At 32.4% G+C, this 17,659-nt stretch overlaps 1 protein-coding gene across 41 annotated transcripts in view; it reads right to left on the bottom strand.

Annotated features, from left to right (window-relative positions):
* The window catches only part of LOC308265769 (regulating synaptic membrane exocytosis protein 1), a gene marked incomplete at both ends in the record, with an annotated part of 229,736 nt that overhangs the window by 175,403 nt on the left and 36,674 nt on the right, over positions 1-17,659 (bottom strand). For 40 of the 41 annotated variants that reach the window (XM_080699656.1, XM_080699636.1, XM_080699659.1 and 37 more), the window contains 4 exons: positions 1,667-1,790; positions 6,837-6,936; positions 9,035-9,145; positions 10,487-10,554. In XM_080699656.1, coding sequence (XP_080555782.1) covers positions 1,667-1,790; positions 6,837-6,936; positions 9,035-9,145; positions 10,487-10,554 — 403 coding nt within the window. Of the gene's footprint in view, positions 1-1,666; positions 1,791-6,836; positions 6,937-9,034; positions 9,146-10,486; positions 10,555-17,659 lie in introns of those variants that run through there. The other variant, XM_080699654.1, reaches the window with a different exon arrangement.

Here is a 17,659-nt window from a genome sequence, read left to right as displayed (position 1 = left end):
GATAAGTACAAAGGTCAAGGGTACTGCACTTGGCAGGCTCTTTAAGTAGTCCGTCCCTCAGCCCAGCCTACTGTGTTGGGTGGATCGAGGTGTACTGTGCGTAAGTTACACCTGGAATGATTCTTGACATTACTATGTCAATTATGAATAATATTTTCTCTTTGCATTAAATTATTTGTAGTTGTGAACATTAATCCTACTTGTTAAAACATCCCTAGAGTTATCATGTTAATGTACTAACTGAAAATTTGATGCTAGCTTTGAAATTTATTCAAACATAATCTTTTTTATTCTGTACTCATTTGAATTTCATAATGAAGGATAGTTTAGAGTTTGGCTATGTAGATGGTTATTTTTTAAGCCACTTTCATATTAAAGTAAAAATAATGTTAATCCAGTCTACTTTAATTGTCTGTTGTTTTTTTTAAGTCATCCCAAATCAATGATATATAGGTAATTACTTTTAAACCACTCTATATATCTGAAAGTATTCGATAATGTGAACAGTTCTTGATTTTAAATTTTTTGTTTTGTACTTTTCATTTATTTTCCAATTTACTTACCTCTTTTCCAGTCTCATATTTACCTCAGCACTAGAACATATGTCATGTAAAACTAGCATAAGTTAGTTATTTTTTAAATCTGCATATAAATGTAATTTTGCAAATGTCTTCAATGTTTACTCTTATAATCGCCACTTAGAACTGGTTATAAGCTTGCCTTGTTTTAGAGTTTTCATATCAATATTATTTTTGGTATAGAATTATACATTTTCATTCCTTTGAAATTGGGATAATTAAGTTTTCTTGTATGTTTTGCATTGACATATATTCACAAAGACAACCAAAAATTAAGATTAGTAGTTTTTCAACATAAGCCATCTGAACTAATGGCTGGATGGTATCTTGGAAAATAGGAAAAAATAATGATTTCCAAAAGTATATTCAAATATTGAGTCAACTATACTGAGATGGTTCAAGATACCTTCTAAAATTATAGACTACAAAAATGAATATTTATTCTGGAGTTTATGGGTTTGCTAGAAAAGTTAACAACATGGGGAACTCTATACGGATATAGAAAATATTCTGTTTGCTGTAGATAATTAAATTATGCTGAAATTGGAAGCTTAAAATATCAATTATTATAAATTTAAATGTAAAAATATTTAATATTTCTTTATTTAATATAGATTTCAGACTGTGATAAAGGTATCCATTGATAAAGATATAGAAAAAAATATCCTTCATAGGATAATAAAAAGTTCATGTCGACATAGAAAGTCATTACTATTTTAAATAGCTCATGAAAATGAGTTTGCTAGTGACTCCCTTAAAGGAAATACTACTCATCAAATTAGAATTATTAAAAATAAGTAGTCTTACCACTAAAAGAAAGTATTTTTACTTTATATCTAACATGTAAAAATATGTCAAGATATTTTTGGTATTACAGTTATTAAATTGTGGAGCTTATAAAATAACATAAAGAATACTCATTAGTCCTATTTTTAATTTTTTTAAATTTTGAAACCTAAAATGTATGCTGATAATTGATGAAAAACTATCATGTTAACATGTACTGCATGAAGGTATAAACTCCTTTTTTAAACCCTGCTAATACATGTAATTTACTAAACTTAAGAAGTAAGTTTTTTTAGCCTTACCCAATAGGCCTTGAAACAATAATTTCAACTTGAGGTTCTGATTTTGATTCTAAAATAATGTTGTAAACTTCTTCATTTGTAGCTCCCGGCAGGGGTTTACCATTCCATTCTAGAACTTCATCCCCTTGAATTTAAAAAAAAGGGTATTTTTTTACCTTATATATTCTGTTTATTTTTCTTATCTTTTCTCTTTTTTAACAAAGAAATGCAAAACATATACAAATAGTTTAATTTTCTAGGCTCTGCTCTGAAAAGCAAATGGATTGCCATTAATGTGAGCTAAATGGTTCTTCTAAACACCTTTATTCTTTTCAAATTTTTCTTTTCTTTTTTTTTATTTCTCCCAAAATATTACTGGTTACTGGCAACAGTATAATATAAGACTGCCTTTATCTTTTTAGATATATCAGAAATAATATAAAAATAATCTCATGCTATGGGATGAAATTAGCATAGCCTATTTGGAAACATTAAAAAAAATAATTAGCAGCATGCCTTCCACATAATAAATGTAGGCAAGTCTATATGTGAAAGATTATTATTAAACTGCTCATAAACCCTGTTTTACTTTTAGGAATAACAGCAATTAATGTTTTCAGCACCATTTTTTCAATTCTAAATCATGCTTCATTGCCTTCACCAGATGCACAACAGAATAAAAATGCGTGAAAGGATTTGAATTCACACCCATAGGGTAGCAAGGGCAGCTATGGCAGAGTTACAAAGCAAGCAGATGTAAAACTGTTGCATGACAGTTAACCCACTTCCAGATGTTCAAAACACGTACATTCTATGCATAATGTATAATGAATATTAGAGTACAAATAAAAAACCTCAAAAAAGTAAAACTAATTTGTCAAATAGTTCAAGATTAATCAAGGGTAAAGGATAATAAAATGCCTCATTAAAAATCAAAGACTATCAACTAACAGTTGTTATTATTATTATTTTGCGGGTCTGGGATGGAACCCAGGGGCATTCGACCTCCGAGATACACCCCCTGCCCTATTTTTTATTCTTTACTTTGAAACAGAGTTTCACTAAGTTGCAGAGGGTCTCACTAAATAGCCAAGGGTGTCTGCGAAACCCCATCCTCTGGTCTCAGCCTCCCGAATGCTGGGATCACAAGTGTGCACCACCATGCCGGGCTTAACAGTTGTTATTTTTGCTAGATTTTCATCATAGATTTGGAGACAAAAATTTTCACAAATATTGAGAGAAATTTTACTTCTCAAATAGTTCTCTGTCCAGGACCCTAAGGTAGGTGCAGCTCAAATGGCCCAGCTTTGATTACATATTGAGGTGTCTTAATTTTTGATGCTCATTCTTATTTAGCTGTCCTTTTTTTCTTTTTCTGGTACTGGGGTTGAACCCAGGGAAACTCTACCTCTGAGCTACAACCTCAGCCCTTTTTATTTTGAAAAAAGGTCTTACTAGGTTGCTGAAAGTTTAAGTTGCTGAGGCCAGCTTCCAACTTGTGAACTTCCTAGCTTAGCCTTACCAAATACTGTATTACAGGTTAGCACCACCTTGCCTGGCTCATAATTTCTTTCTCTTCTAATGGTACTCAGGATTGAACCCAAAGACATACTACCACAGAGATACACCCTCAGCCCTTTTTACTTTTTTTTTTTTTTAAACAGAATCTCTCTAAGTTACTGAATGTTGGCCTTAAACCTGTGATCCTCCTGTCTCCATCTTCCAAGTACTGACATCACAGGCATGTGCCACTGTGTCTAATTTTGTTGTTCTTAATATCTAGAACATATAAGGAGTTAAGTAAATATATTTTGAACTAATAGACTAATATCATTACACATTTTTTTTTTTTTTTGGTGGTACTGGGGATGGAACCCTTCTACCTCCGGGCTACACTCCCAGACCTATTTTATATTTTATTTGGAAACAGGGTCTCTTAAGCCAGCAAGGCTGACTTCGTACCTGCGCGATCCTCCTGTCTCCGCCTCCCAAGCGGGGGGATTACAAGTGTGCACCACCACGCCTGGCATCATTACACATTTTAAAACTAGGTATAAACATGAAATCTCTAAGTTTGTGACTTGGTCACTTTTCACACAAATAAGAAAAAATGTTTTAGTAGCGTTATTTTTAAGTATTTTTCCCCCAGGTGTTTCTTTACTTAAAAATAAAAAAGTAAATATTGAAAAGCATATCATGTTCTGTTTTTGTTTGACAGTGTGATTACCACTAATATTTCTAATTATTTGCCCCAAGCAGTTACCTAGAAGAGTTTTTCACATAGGCAATTAATACACTTCACTGCAAAAATATTAAAGAAAAAAAATTAGAAATTTAAATATATTAGTAGCTTTTTCAGGTTTTTTTTTTTTAACCAAGGAAAGAAAGTTTACATCATGGCTCAGCTCACATATATAACATTAACATATATGTATGTGTACATACACATACATATATACTGGAAAATATTTCACTAAACAATACTTACCCTGATATTTCCTATCCTAATATGTCATATTTCAATTTTTAAATGATAAAGCCAAAAAATTAAATTGATTTTAGTACCCAGTAATGAGTTGCAACCAGTATTTTGCAGAAATACTGCATTATAAAATTTTCTTCTTTATAGACAGCAACCTGGAAGCATATCTTTTAATATTAAATTAATACATGTGATTACTTATTTACAAATCAACAACTTCCAAATCTTAAGGTAGTTTCTTTAAATATATATATATATATATATATATATATATATATAGTACACACACACACACACACAAGTAATCTTTTCAGGCAGGGATGTAGACAATTTGAGTATGAAGATGAAAATAACACTGTCTCTGTCTTTGTGCTTGGTGATGAAGAAATAACATGAAAACCAATAACCCTAATAAGATATGTTTTATTTAAGAAGAAAAGTTCACTTGAGAAACAAAAGCTGAGCTAGATAGAACCAGGAAGGTAATAATTAGTTACTGCTCTGGGCTTTTGGGCCACCTGAGATGAGTACTAAAAGGGGGTAAGGACTTAGGCAAAGCCAGAGAGCAAGTAAGCAGACAAGAGGTATTGGTCCTTCTTGTAGGTGGTGAAAAGCTTGCCAGGAATTCCTGGGTAGACTAACATAGCTGGAGCTAGAAGTGTTAGTGGGGGACAAAGCTACAGACAGAGCTCTAAGTTGAACAAACGATGGCCAGGAGACAAAGAAGTAATTTAACAAGGAGTGTGTCTGTGTTAATTTTGTGTTTTAGATGGTTAAATAAAATATCAGTAAAGTACATGAACTTGAAGGGGAACAGGACTGCAGAAAGTTATGGAAATAATATAGCGATGCTGCAAATGTCAAGAAAGGTCAAATGATAAAATAATTGTAGTTTTTTAATAGGCCAATTATGTTTATATGCAAATAGAAGGAAAACCATTTCCTATGTAATAATATAAACCAACAAACTATATGACTAAGTATACAACAATTTTACTTTGTACAAATACATCAGTTGCTTAAAGTAAAAAGTAAACTTGTGTGTTTTATAGTTACTTTAGTACAGCTTTTAGCATTTTAAATTTATCAGCCATGAGTGCTAAACAAATGACATTAAGTATTCAAGTACATTTTATGTAGAACAACCACTTTGACATCCTAAGTAATCATCTACTAAAACAAGAGAAAATTCAAAAGCCATTATGCTTATAATCTGATCTGCAGGGCAGGTTTCTACAGTTAAAGTTATTCTATACTAGTCAACCAGGAATTCTCATACTTTTCTGGGGCTGACTTTGTGTTTGTGTGAGTGTGTGTTTGTGTTACTAGGGATTGAACCTAGAGGCAGTCTGCCTCTGAGCTCTACCACCATGGCCTGTTTTGTTTTTATTTTGAAACAATGTCAAACTAAGTTGCTGAGGGTCTTGCTAAATTGCAGAGGCTGGCCTCAAACCTATGGCTTGAGCCACCACATCAAGTCTAAGGCTTACTTTTGAGTGATTAGACAGAGTTTATTAACACAGTCAAGCCTGATTGATTTAATTTCTTATTGAATAACTAGTCTATAAGACACAATAGTGTACCACACCTCTGTACATCTTTAAAGTTGTCATAAAGATATATTATATATATATGTAATATATAAAAATATGTATATAAAACCTTTGATTAGGGTTCTCTCCTGATGCAACACCTATTCAGCAAGTCTCTGTCAAAGAAAAGAACATGAAATGATCTTGAACTGACTGAGCTTCTGGTAGTCAATTATGTCAAAAAGTCTTCAAAAGTCCTAGCATATTTTTCTAAAGTTATCATAATAAAAAATACAGGCTGAAAATATTTTCTTTATATGTATTATAGATTATTTTCTGTTGTTTTGTTTCATTTCATCCTATTTTTACATACTTCTACTGGTGTGTTGTAATTATCTATCGTATTGAGGTATAGCGTTATAAGAATATACATGCACATAAAACTCTGTGCATTTCCCTCCCACTCCCATTCCACTCAACTATAGCTTAGCCAAATGTTTTCTTTACCATTGCCTGGCAAATGCATAAACAGTATAACCAAAAATTTCTACTTAACTCTAAAGTGAACAACTTGCCAAATATAGATTTTAAAATATATTCCCACTGAATATATAGTGTTTTGGGATATATTAGATAATTTTGTTGTTCTACATTAAGAACAACACAAATTTCCAAATACAAAAAGTGGCACTTCTGCATGAGAATATATGTTACTTTTAAACTGACAAATATTTTATTATGTAATCTATATGGGGGATGCGATTGATTATATTTTATGAAAAAACTGCTCCTAAATAAATGTGTGCTATAAAATATTTTAGTAATTACTATGGCTTAAAATTAAAGAATTTAAATAGTGATATGGAATACTTTTTCAACAAAGCTAAACTGTTTTAGTTTTGAAGTTTTGTAGCAATTATATAAAAATAAGCAATCCTTCAGTCTTTTGCATCTATGTTTTTACATAAATAATAAATATTCCTATTCTTATTCTCTCTACATTGCTACTACTTATGTATAGTCACTTAATACTGTAACTTTAAGTAACTCTTAAAAAATAGCTTTTTGTGCTTTAAAATTAGTGACTTAACTGACATATACGAATAACCCCAAACCAAAATCTACCAAATCATGTACAGACAACACAGTGTGTGAATTCTTAGAAAAGAGACTTTACCTGCTCGTAGATGTCCAACCACATCAGCTAGGCTACCCTTCTTTACTTTGGTGATGAAAGCACCAAGCCGTCCTAAGTCAGTCATTTTTCCTCCAACAACCTGGATAGTTACAAAATCATAAATACCTAAGACTCATACTGAAATAGAAATGTATTGGCTATATTCTTATATTCTTTTATGTTGTATCGACATGTAAGTATAGGAAGATTGATGAAATATAGTATCATTTTGATTAAAGAAACTGGCAGTGTAATACTGAAGACAATATTATTTGAGATGACGATGCATCCAAAGCAAGTTTGTGTAATGATTTCTTATACTGACCTAATGATAAAAGACACCAGGAATAATGTATATGCTTCGAACACAGATACTACACTATTTACAGTTAGAGTTCATATTTTTGTCTCCTAATGTCATACCTATCATTTGAAATTTTATTTCTACATGAATATGATGTCCCATTGTCATATGATAATTTGATATATTTTGTAAATTTATGGTAGAATAGAGTAGTAGGTCTATGACTGTAAACACTAGAGATCCAGGTCAAGAACACGACACTTTTTTGAAAGTAACTTACGCTGGTGCTGAGTGTTAAAAGTCTAAGTGAATCTCTACAACTGACGACTTGATGGCCTTTGTGTGTATATATGGGCCCATATAATTCTCCGAATCTGAGTGTTATTACTATTTTTTTTTTACAGTACTAGAGATGAAACCCAGGGGTATTCTACTTTTGAGCTATACCCCCGGACCTATTTTTTATTCTTTATTTTGAAACAGGGTCTCACTGAATTGCAAAGGCGCTCACTAATTAGCTAAGGCTGTCCACGAACCACTATCCTCCTGTCTCAACCTCCTGAGTGCCGTGATTTACAAAGCATGTGCCACCACGCCCGGCTGTGATAATACTGTTTAACATATTAATCTGACTTTTCACTCTATCTAAAAGAAAATACATATATGAAACTTTACGCTTAATTTTCTCAAGGCAGCATCCTCAAATATACATAACTAAGAGTGAGATAAATGCTCAAATATACATAACTAAGAGTGAGATAAAAGGTTCAGGATGATTCACAGTTCTTAGGAACATATCCATTGATGGAGTTATCAGAATTATTTCATAGCAAGAATAATTAACAGCAACAGTCAATAAGCTATCACTAAGTTTATGCATTAAACTTTTTTTTTAATTTCTAGGAATTGGACTTAGGACTTTATGCTTGCCAAGCAACTGCTCTACTACTGAGTTTATACCTCATCACTGAACGTTTATTATTTGTTTTTTGCAGTACTGGGGATTTAACCCAGGGGCATTCTACCTTGGAGATACACCCCCGGGGCTGATTTTTTTATTCTTTATTTTGAAACAGGGTCTCACTGAGTTGCAAACGGCCTAAGTAGCTGAGGCTGTCTGCAAACCATGATCCTCCTGTCTTAGCCTCCCAAATGCTGAGATTACAAGGGTGCGCCACCATGCCTGACTTTGAACATTTTAAAAATTAGATTCATAGTTAATACTTTTGAAAAGGTTGAATTATCATAACTATAATACAATCCATTGATAAAAATTGTCTTAAAGCAACATTTTAATATTTCTATTTAATACACTTATACTTGTGCATAAATAATACAAGATACATGTGTAACATATATGTGTATGTATAAATATGTATATGTATGTTTATTTACACACACACACACATATATATATATACTTTGCTACAAAATGAAATAATCTTGTAATCTATCAGGTTTTCATATCAGTTGAAAGAAAGTACTTTTTAAAAGATATTTTATTCTTTTAGTAGTATCATAAATATTATCAGAAAACAATTTCCTTTTGATGTTTTACACTGCTGCTAAACATGTAACAAAAACCACATGTTTAACTTTACCCCTTTCCATTTAAATTTTTGTACTGTTTAAATTTTTCCTTCAACTTTATATTCAGAGAATAAATACTTTCCCTATTTTCTACTGGATTTAAATATAGTGTATAATATTAATAAAATGGCTTAAAAAGCATTAACTCAGATAAAAATTACATCTAAGACAAACTATATTTGATAAGGAAAATTTATTATGTAGAAAAAAGGCAGATATTTAAAAATCGTTGTCATAAATTTTGTTAAAGGCAACCCATACTATACTTCACTCTCTAAGAGACATTTTAAACTGGTATACTTACTTTCAGACCCAGTAATGCACCTGAATCTTTGGGCATACTTGTTCTTTTGTTAAGAATAACACGCCCAATTAGTCGGTCTCCCTCTTTAGATGGTTGCCACGTTACAGGATGCTGTGAAAATATAAAGTTTAAGAAGTAAAATTATCATTTTTAGCATGATGTAATTCCTCAGTTAAAAGATAATCAGAGGAAAAACTTTATTCTGATGAGCTCTAACTTTGGCTTATAAAATTTTTCCTTTCGAGCTAATTTGTATTTGCAAAAAATAATAATTCCAAAAGAAGTTAGCAATTAGATATATCTATTAGTTGAAACTTAAAATTAAATAATTAATTTTCTTTTGCAGTACTAGGGATGGAACCCAGGGCCACCATACCTCCGAGCTACACCCCAGCCCTATTTTTTATTCTTTATTTTGAAACAAGGTCTCATTGAGTTGCAAATGGCCTCACTAAATAGCTGGGGCTGTCTGAGAACAAGGATCCTCCTGTCTCAGCCTCCCAAATGCTGGGATTACAAGCATGGGACACCACACCTGGCTGAAATTTTAAAATATTTCTACTTATAGAAAGAAAACTGGAACGAGTGTGGTGTGGTTCTCAGACAGCCTCAGCTACTTAGTGAGGCCCTTTGCAACTAAATGAGACCCTATTTCAAAAATTTAAAGACCAAAAAATAGGGCTGGAGGTACAATGCCCCTGGGTTCCATCCTGGCACCGCAAAGAGAGAGAGAGAGGAGAGAGAGAGAGGAGAGAGAGAGAGAGAGAGAGAGAGAGAGAGAGAGAGAGAGAGAGAGAAGAGAGAGAGAGAGAGAGAGAGAGAGAGAGAGAGAGAGAGAGAGAGAGAGAGAAGAAAAACTGATTTTGAGCTACTAGTGTGAATAGTATCCCTAAAACAGTCCATTCTTGAATTCCAATGGTTCACTGTACAAATTTGACTTTACGCTGGTATCAGAGTATTCCACATTCAATAGAAACGACATTTTAATCTTGATCTTTCCCAGGGCTAGTGGCCTGTGGCATTCTTTGTCAGGATGGTGGGCTGCAGCAGGGAGCTGCAGCTCACAGTTTACAAGGGTTGAAAACAGATGCCCTGTAGTACACTGTTGCTAAACAGAGATGGTTGGTGGATCAAGTGTATAGAATGCAATTTCAATCTGCAATGGGTTTATTAGGATGTAACCCTATCTTAAGTCAAAGAATATCTTTGATATTTCAAACTTATTTACATATTCAGCAGTCATGTTTAATAAATGCTTTTCACTTAATATAAAATCTGATAGTTATTCAATGATAATTGCTTTTTCTTTAAAAATGGTACTCTCAAATGACATCAGTATTTCATCAATTGGAGCAGGATAAGATTACTATTGATTACTTATCAAAACACAAAAGCTAGAATGTGTGGAATGTGTGTGATCCTTGAACTGTACTCACTTCCTAGATAACTTACCGAACTAATAGGCGATGCTTCCCGACTGTGCCACGTGGCGGGATCCAACCAGTAATAATCCAAGTCACCTGTACGGCAGGGAAAAAAAAAGGAAAGCACAATAGTGTTAAATTGCATTCTATAAAGCATTACCGCCTCAGTCTATAAAATAATGAATAAAACTATAATCTTGTGTGTACATCCCAGAATACTACACAGCGTATTGCAAAGGCTATGACTTAAGTTGCTGGAATGAATGTGCACTACAGATGTACTTCACTCAATAGAAGGGCCACCTTTCCTCACAAATCAGTCTAGAAACATTGCCAATATAAGCATACAGAGGATTAATCAGCCCTTCCTACCCTCAAAACACTCTTCATATCAAGCCACGGTCTGCCATCTAGTGGTGCTAGCTAAAATTTTATCCACTCAATGGTGCCACCCTTTATATTCTTGCAAACTATATCACATCTTTCAAAATTGTTTTCTAATTTATCTTTTCTAGTCAACTGAAACACCTGACACAAATATTTAGTATATACTAATGTTAAGTTAAATATCAAAAATAAATTTTAGCAGAAGAGTACGCACAAATGACAGAGGCCACTATTTTACTAAAGCCACAAATAACTTTTAAAGTTCTAACTTTGACCAAGTGCTGTATGTATATATGTCACAACCACTATAACATACATTATGATTTGAGACTACAATGCACCAATAAAAGAATATAAAAATAAAGTTCTAACTTCATACATATGAATTTATGAATACTTATTTTTATTTTTTTGGTTTAAGATATAATACCAAAGAAAGAGGTTGACCAAAAAGATAATTTTAATGAAAGGTAGCAGTCTTTTCAGTAACTGCATGGGATATGAGGCCAGAGAAAATATGGGTCACTTATATGAAAACAGTATAGTAGGGAAAGCAGATGAATAAATAAACTTTTTATTTTAAATATAAGATTAACTCAATGAAAAACTTCTCCCCATGGATCTCCAAAAAGAAAAATAAATAAATAAAACATGTCAGTATTAGTAGGATATACTGTTAGCTAACTTGGGAAAGGATGTTTGGTTTATACTCTACAATCATAATTTTCATAGATGGCAGGTATGAAAAAATCTAGAAATGCAGTAGGAAATAATTGTCTTTTCTTACAATATAACAATTTTATTTATTTATCTTTAATACTCTTATTGATGCATTGTAATTATGCAACACAGTGAGATTCAAAGTGATGCAAAAGTGCATTTTAAATATATTAAATCTGCAGGCATAAAAATCTATGTCCTTTATTCTGTTTGTAATTGATTCTATTTTCCTTTGCATGTCTTAGAAAGAATGAAGGCAAATATTATGCATATTAAATAAATAAATAAATGTTCTTCAAATATTCATGTGAAAAACATTAGTATAGTCTATGCAGGGATTAATATTTGAAATTCCACTAGAATAATCATTCTGTTAAAATTACATAATGTGGAGTCCATATTGTTCATGCACTTAAAATGATATATGGCTTAATATCAGAGATTATAGATTTCTAAATTTCTAGTGGAGCATTTTACTTGGAATATAAAGAAGTTACAAAGGAAGATTTTTTTCTCCTTTGTATTTATTACTACTTGTAAAACTTTACATGCTTATTTCTAAAGTAGTGTTTTTAGTACCTCCCCAAAGAAAAACTATAATGATGCTAAACTGAAATACTAATACAGCCGGGCGTGGTGGCGCACGCTTGTAATCCCTTGTGCTTGGGAGGCGGAGACAGGAGGATCGCGCAGGTTCGAAGCCAGCAGCGCTAGCATAAGAGACCATGTTTCAAAAAATATAAAATAGGTCTGGGAGTGTAGCCCGGAGGTAGAAGGGCTTCCAGGAACAGCAGTACCACCAAAAAACAAAACAAAACAAAACAAAAACAAAACAAAAAAAAACCTAATACAAATGTAACTATTCAAAAGATAACTATTGCAATTTGTAAATATTTCTCCCTAATGATTCATATTCCCTTGAAATAGGGCCCAGTGACTTCTTAAATGTGGGTTTACTGAAACACTGTGATAATGGGTGAGTATACTTCCCTGAAACAGGAAAATTCTTCCTTAAATTGAAAGGTGCTTTTAAGAAGTCTTTAAAGCAAAAACAAACTAACTAAAACCTACAAGAATTTATCCCATTTTGTAAACTTCAAGAAACAGTAGTTCACTGTATCTCTCAGTACTTTGACTTAGGTTTTCAAAACTGTTCTCTTTGGGATGGTTCACTGTTTCATGCTCCCTTTCCTCAAATGGCGGTTCAGCTCAATGTTTCACTAATCTTGTCCCAAGTTGATCTAGACACACATATCTGACACACATTTGCTGTGCAAAATGTGGTCCCCATAGGTCAGTCAGAAACCTAAAGCTGATGTTTGTGGCAAAATTCTGAGATGACACCCTGCAGACTTTATCATGAAAGTGCAGGTATTCTATCATCTCTAAACTCTGCAGGGAAATCATCTTGAATAAAGTGGTTTGGGGATGAGTGCATGGATGGATTAACAGATGCATATCTTATACAAATGTATCTATAGAGCTGCCAGGCAATATCAATGTGCAGCCAGCACTAGTTCATACACTATATGATGATATGTATGCTACAGATTTTTTATGTAAATGTTTGCCAATTTTGATTATACATAGTATCATGTTTATCTACTAAATGTTGCAAATAAATGTAAATATAAAGAGTTCAGGTTTTAGTGCATAGCACCTTTTTACATTTGAATAGTTTCTAATAACTTTCTTATCACTGATTTTTTAAAAAAATACTAAAATATAGCATTCTGTTTAAATACTTATAAAAATAAGTACTAATATCTAAATATGTAGTTTAAAACTAGATTTGCTGCTTCTACTCATGTAATTACTAAGTTTAAAAGGCAAAGAATTTTTAATGTCTCCAAGCTGTCTTTTTATTTCCCTATAATTAATGAGATAGGCAACACCCACAAACTTGCTTTAAAATTAGTTGTAATCAAATTTGTTATTAATACAAAACATTTTTCCTTGATTATTTTTCTAACAGATGGTTAAAGACAATGACAGCCAGGTTGTATAGCTTCTAAATGATAGATTCATAGTATTTGCTTGTGGAATCAATACAAAAGCATCTTGGCTTATATTAATTCAATATAACTTTAAAGAAACTAATTTACTATTGTCATTAATTTTGAATCAAGAAACATATCAACAACTGAGTCTACTTAAATGGTCCCAACCCATAAAGAAACATGTTCAAAGAAGCATTAAAATTTTGAGATTATTTTACATGAGGAAATTAAAAAGACTTGTACCTCACCCCTGTGAAAAAGTAGACTGATCAAATTTAGTTATTATAGGAATTTCAACGTTCAGCTTCCCATACAACATGCATTTTGAATACATAAAATTATTTTCAATGTACAAATGAAATAAAATATGCATTTACTAAATGACAAATGAATCTTTTTAAAAGAAAGCTATTTTTCCAAGCTAAACATGGTGGTACATGCCTGTAATCCCAGTAGTTGGGAGGCTGAGACAGGAGGATCCCAGGTTCTGGGCTAACCTTAGCAAGTAATGAGATGTATTAATCTAATGAGACCATGTTTCAAAATAAAAATTAAAAATAGGAATGGGAGCTTAGTGCTTGGAGGTAGAATGCCCTTGAGTTTAATTCCCCATATCACCAAAAAGGAAAGGAGGAAGGAAGGAGAAAGGAAAGGGAAGAAAAAAGAAAAAAGAGAAAGAAAAAGAGAAACAAGCAAGAAAACTAGTTTTTCCTGAATTCAGGTCATTATGATTACATTATGTAACAAATCATAACTATTCATCTCTATATTTTAAAATTTTGTATCTGCTGATATCCAGTGTCAAAGTGCAATAGATACTAATAAGGCCAATCAACATCATCTCAACAAAAATACCTTCCAAACAATATAGATGTGTGATTAAGTATGTATATTAGAATAGTATAAAAGCATACCTCTAATTTGTTATATTTAATACTTAATAATTGTTACCTGACAGCTATACTTGCCCAAACAGAGCATATAACTTGTGTGCAGATAGTAAAAAAAAATGTTGTCTACAACACAGTAGTATACTGTGTATGTTTATGTGTGAGTGTGTGCGTGCATTTGTGTGCACGTGCACCCATGCATTTGTGGTACTGCAGATTGAACCCAGAAACACTGTACCTCCAAGACACAGTCCCAGCCCCTTTTATTTTTTCTTTTGAATCAGAGTCTCCCTAGGTTGCTGAGAATCTTGTTAAATTGCTGAGGCTGGTCTTGAATCTGCAATCCTCTTGTCTCAGACTTCCAAGTTCTGGGATTACAGGTGTGCACCACCTCATACAGTTTAGTATAATACTTGAAGTATTAAAAAGTTTAAATTTCTTGCCCAGTTCCAAAAGAAATATGTAGCATATTTTCAACATCATTATAATGAATGATGATAAAAGACAGAATTCATATCTATTCCAAGATTAACTTCCAGTAACTCTGCAGAATAACTCCCAATACATATAAATAACTGTGCTGCATTACCATGTAAAACATAAATTGTTCTTATATACAGTAAGTTTTTGTCATCCAAAAAAATCAAGAAACTAAGAACCAGAGTCATCCTTCCCAGATCTTCCCTAAACCTCTTAAAATCTTTTATTTATTTTTAATCCATATTGTATCACAGGATACATGCTGGGATAAAGTACAACTAAGTAAATCCTAAACTATGCTATTATAGCATAACATATACACATATAAAGATACTGGACAAAGCTCTTATTGAATATTTGTATGCTGTGGATATGCAAAAGTCAACTTGGTTCTAAGAATGGGTTTTTAAGTTGAGATGAAGTAAATAAACTATTGTCAACACCAATTCCCATGACCAGCAAACATAAACTAAATATCATTGTTATTTTGATCAGTAAATATATATAAGGTCATTTTAGTATATTATTTGAGAAAGCTATTTCATAGACAGCAATTAAAATCTATAGTCTAAGAACTGAGATAAATCTTAACTCTGAAATAATATATAAGAACATAATTTTAAATAGCAACATTTTTAATCTGCTTATCTTATTTTATGACTAAAATGAAAACTGTGTCTTCTCCCAATTTCATACAACAGTGAATCTAATTGTGGAATAAATCAGCAATCACTTGCTGTAATAGAAAAGTCCTAAAAAGCCTAATTTCAAATAATAGTGTGGGGGAAGGAATAAATACTATCTTATAAGATTTTGTTTCTAGGCATTAAATGAAATACAAAGATACAGTGATAAGTTTAATCATTGGTCAGTCTGTAAAATAGTAAATGGCTATTTTATAAGTGTATGTACTATTGCACAATCAGTAAATTGTCTTTTATGATGAAATTATCTCTCATGATTGTCAGTCTAAAGTTCCTAGTATATTAAAAAATATTAGTCTGCCAATAATTTGGGGGGAATTTCATTCAAAGTCCATGCCAACTTTCAGTCTTCAAATGTCTTTGAAAGCAAACACTGCATAAGATGAGTTCACAGAGCACCGTGCCCCCGAGCTCAAGCCTAAAGGCTGGAGGCTTCTGCAAACATGGTCATGCAAGCAAAGGCCTCTTGAATTTCAAATGCAACTTCTGGTTTGGACCTAAGACAAACAAAGATGTCCTTCCCTGGAAGAATCACATTGTCTCCAGCCATTAGGGATTCATCAGGGTGCTTGTTCTCTATGTGTTAGAAATTTCACTCCACCTGACAGCTATGCTCATAATAAAGATGTTTGATATCACTGTTCATCAGAGGAATATGAATAAAAACAAAAGATATTAATTTTCACGTGATAATTTTCACCTGATACAATAGCTACATGAAAAAAAAATGTGTTGGTGAAGATGTAGAGAAACTGGAACCTTTGTTCCAGTGTGCTTTTTCCTATTGATGTGAATGTGAATTGGTAAAATTCGTATATAAAACAGTGTGAAGATTCCTAAGAATATAAAAACAGAACTATTATATGATCTGGCAATACCATTTCTAGATATATATCCAAAAAATTGAAATCAGTATCTCAAAGAAATATCTGCACCACCACCCCTTGTTCACTGTAGCATTAGTCACTATAACCAAAATGTGGAAACAACTTGCATGCCCACTGACAAGTGACTAGATAAAAAGAAATGTGATATACATACACAAGGAAATATTACTCACCCTATAAAAAGAAAATCCTACCATATTCAACAACGTGGATGAACTGAGAGGGCATTATGATCAGTGAAATAAGGCAGATACAGAGGAACAGCTCCTGTAGCATAAGACTTCTATGAGGACCCTAACAGAGTCCAATTTATTAAAGCATAGAGTTGGGTGATGACATCCAGGGGTGGGTAGAGAGGGAAATGCTGAGTTACTAGTCAAAGGGCACCAGGTTTCAGCTATACAAGGTAAATAAATCCTATAGATCTGCTACAGAATTTCATGGCTAGAGATAAGAATACTGTATTGCATACTTAAAAATTTGTTAAGAGGACAGTTGTTTCGAGTGTTCTTATCACAGAAATATAATTTTAATCAACAAAACATGGAGGAAATTCAGAGGTTACGGACATGTTATGGTGTACACTTGGCAATGGTTTTATGCATCTCTCCACTATTGAGTTGCACAGAATCAATATGTAGAGATGTTTCTGTGTCCTTTATACCTCAATAAACTGCTTTTAAAAACATTTCACTTTCTACATTTGTTACTAATGTTCTTTTTCTAGAACCAACAGCATCACTATTTCTCTTTGGTATATAAACTTAATGATTAAAATAAATCAAATTATCATTTGTTAAGTTGATTCAAATAAATGCATCATGTATCATTTATTATTTTAATAAAATGACAAAATATTTATATTAATATATATGGAGAATAATGACAGTCTCCTCACTAAAGTGTCATAGACATTAAATGAGATATGTCAGCCTTGTGAACTTTAAAGGAATTTAGAGATAGAATTGATAATTACACAGCTGATATTGTAATCATGGTATTAGAGATCAGGTTTACTGTTACATAGTGATCATAACTAAAATCTATGCAATGCCAGTGATCTTTACAAAATATGTTTTGAAATAGAAAATGCTATATAGCCCTTTGATTATAAAAGTTATTTGCTGGTGTGA

The sequence above is a fragment of the Muscardinus avellanarius genome (assembly GCF_963383645.1).
Source record: "Muscardinus avellanarius genome assembly, chromosome: 8".
Lineage (NCBI taxonomy): Eukaryota > Metazoa > Chordata > Mammalia > Rodentia > Gliridae > Muscardinus > Muscardinus avellanarius.
Note: the sequence above shows the minus strand (reverse complement) of the source record. Positions and strands in the feature narration are given on the sequence as shown.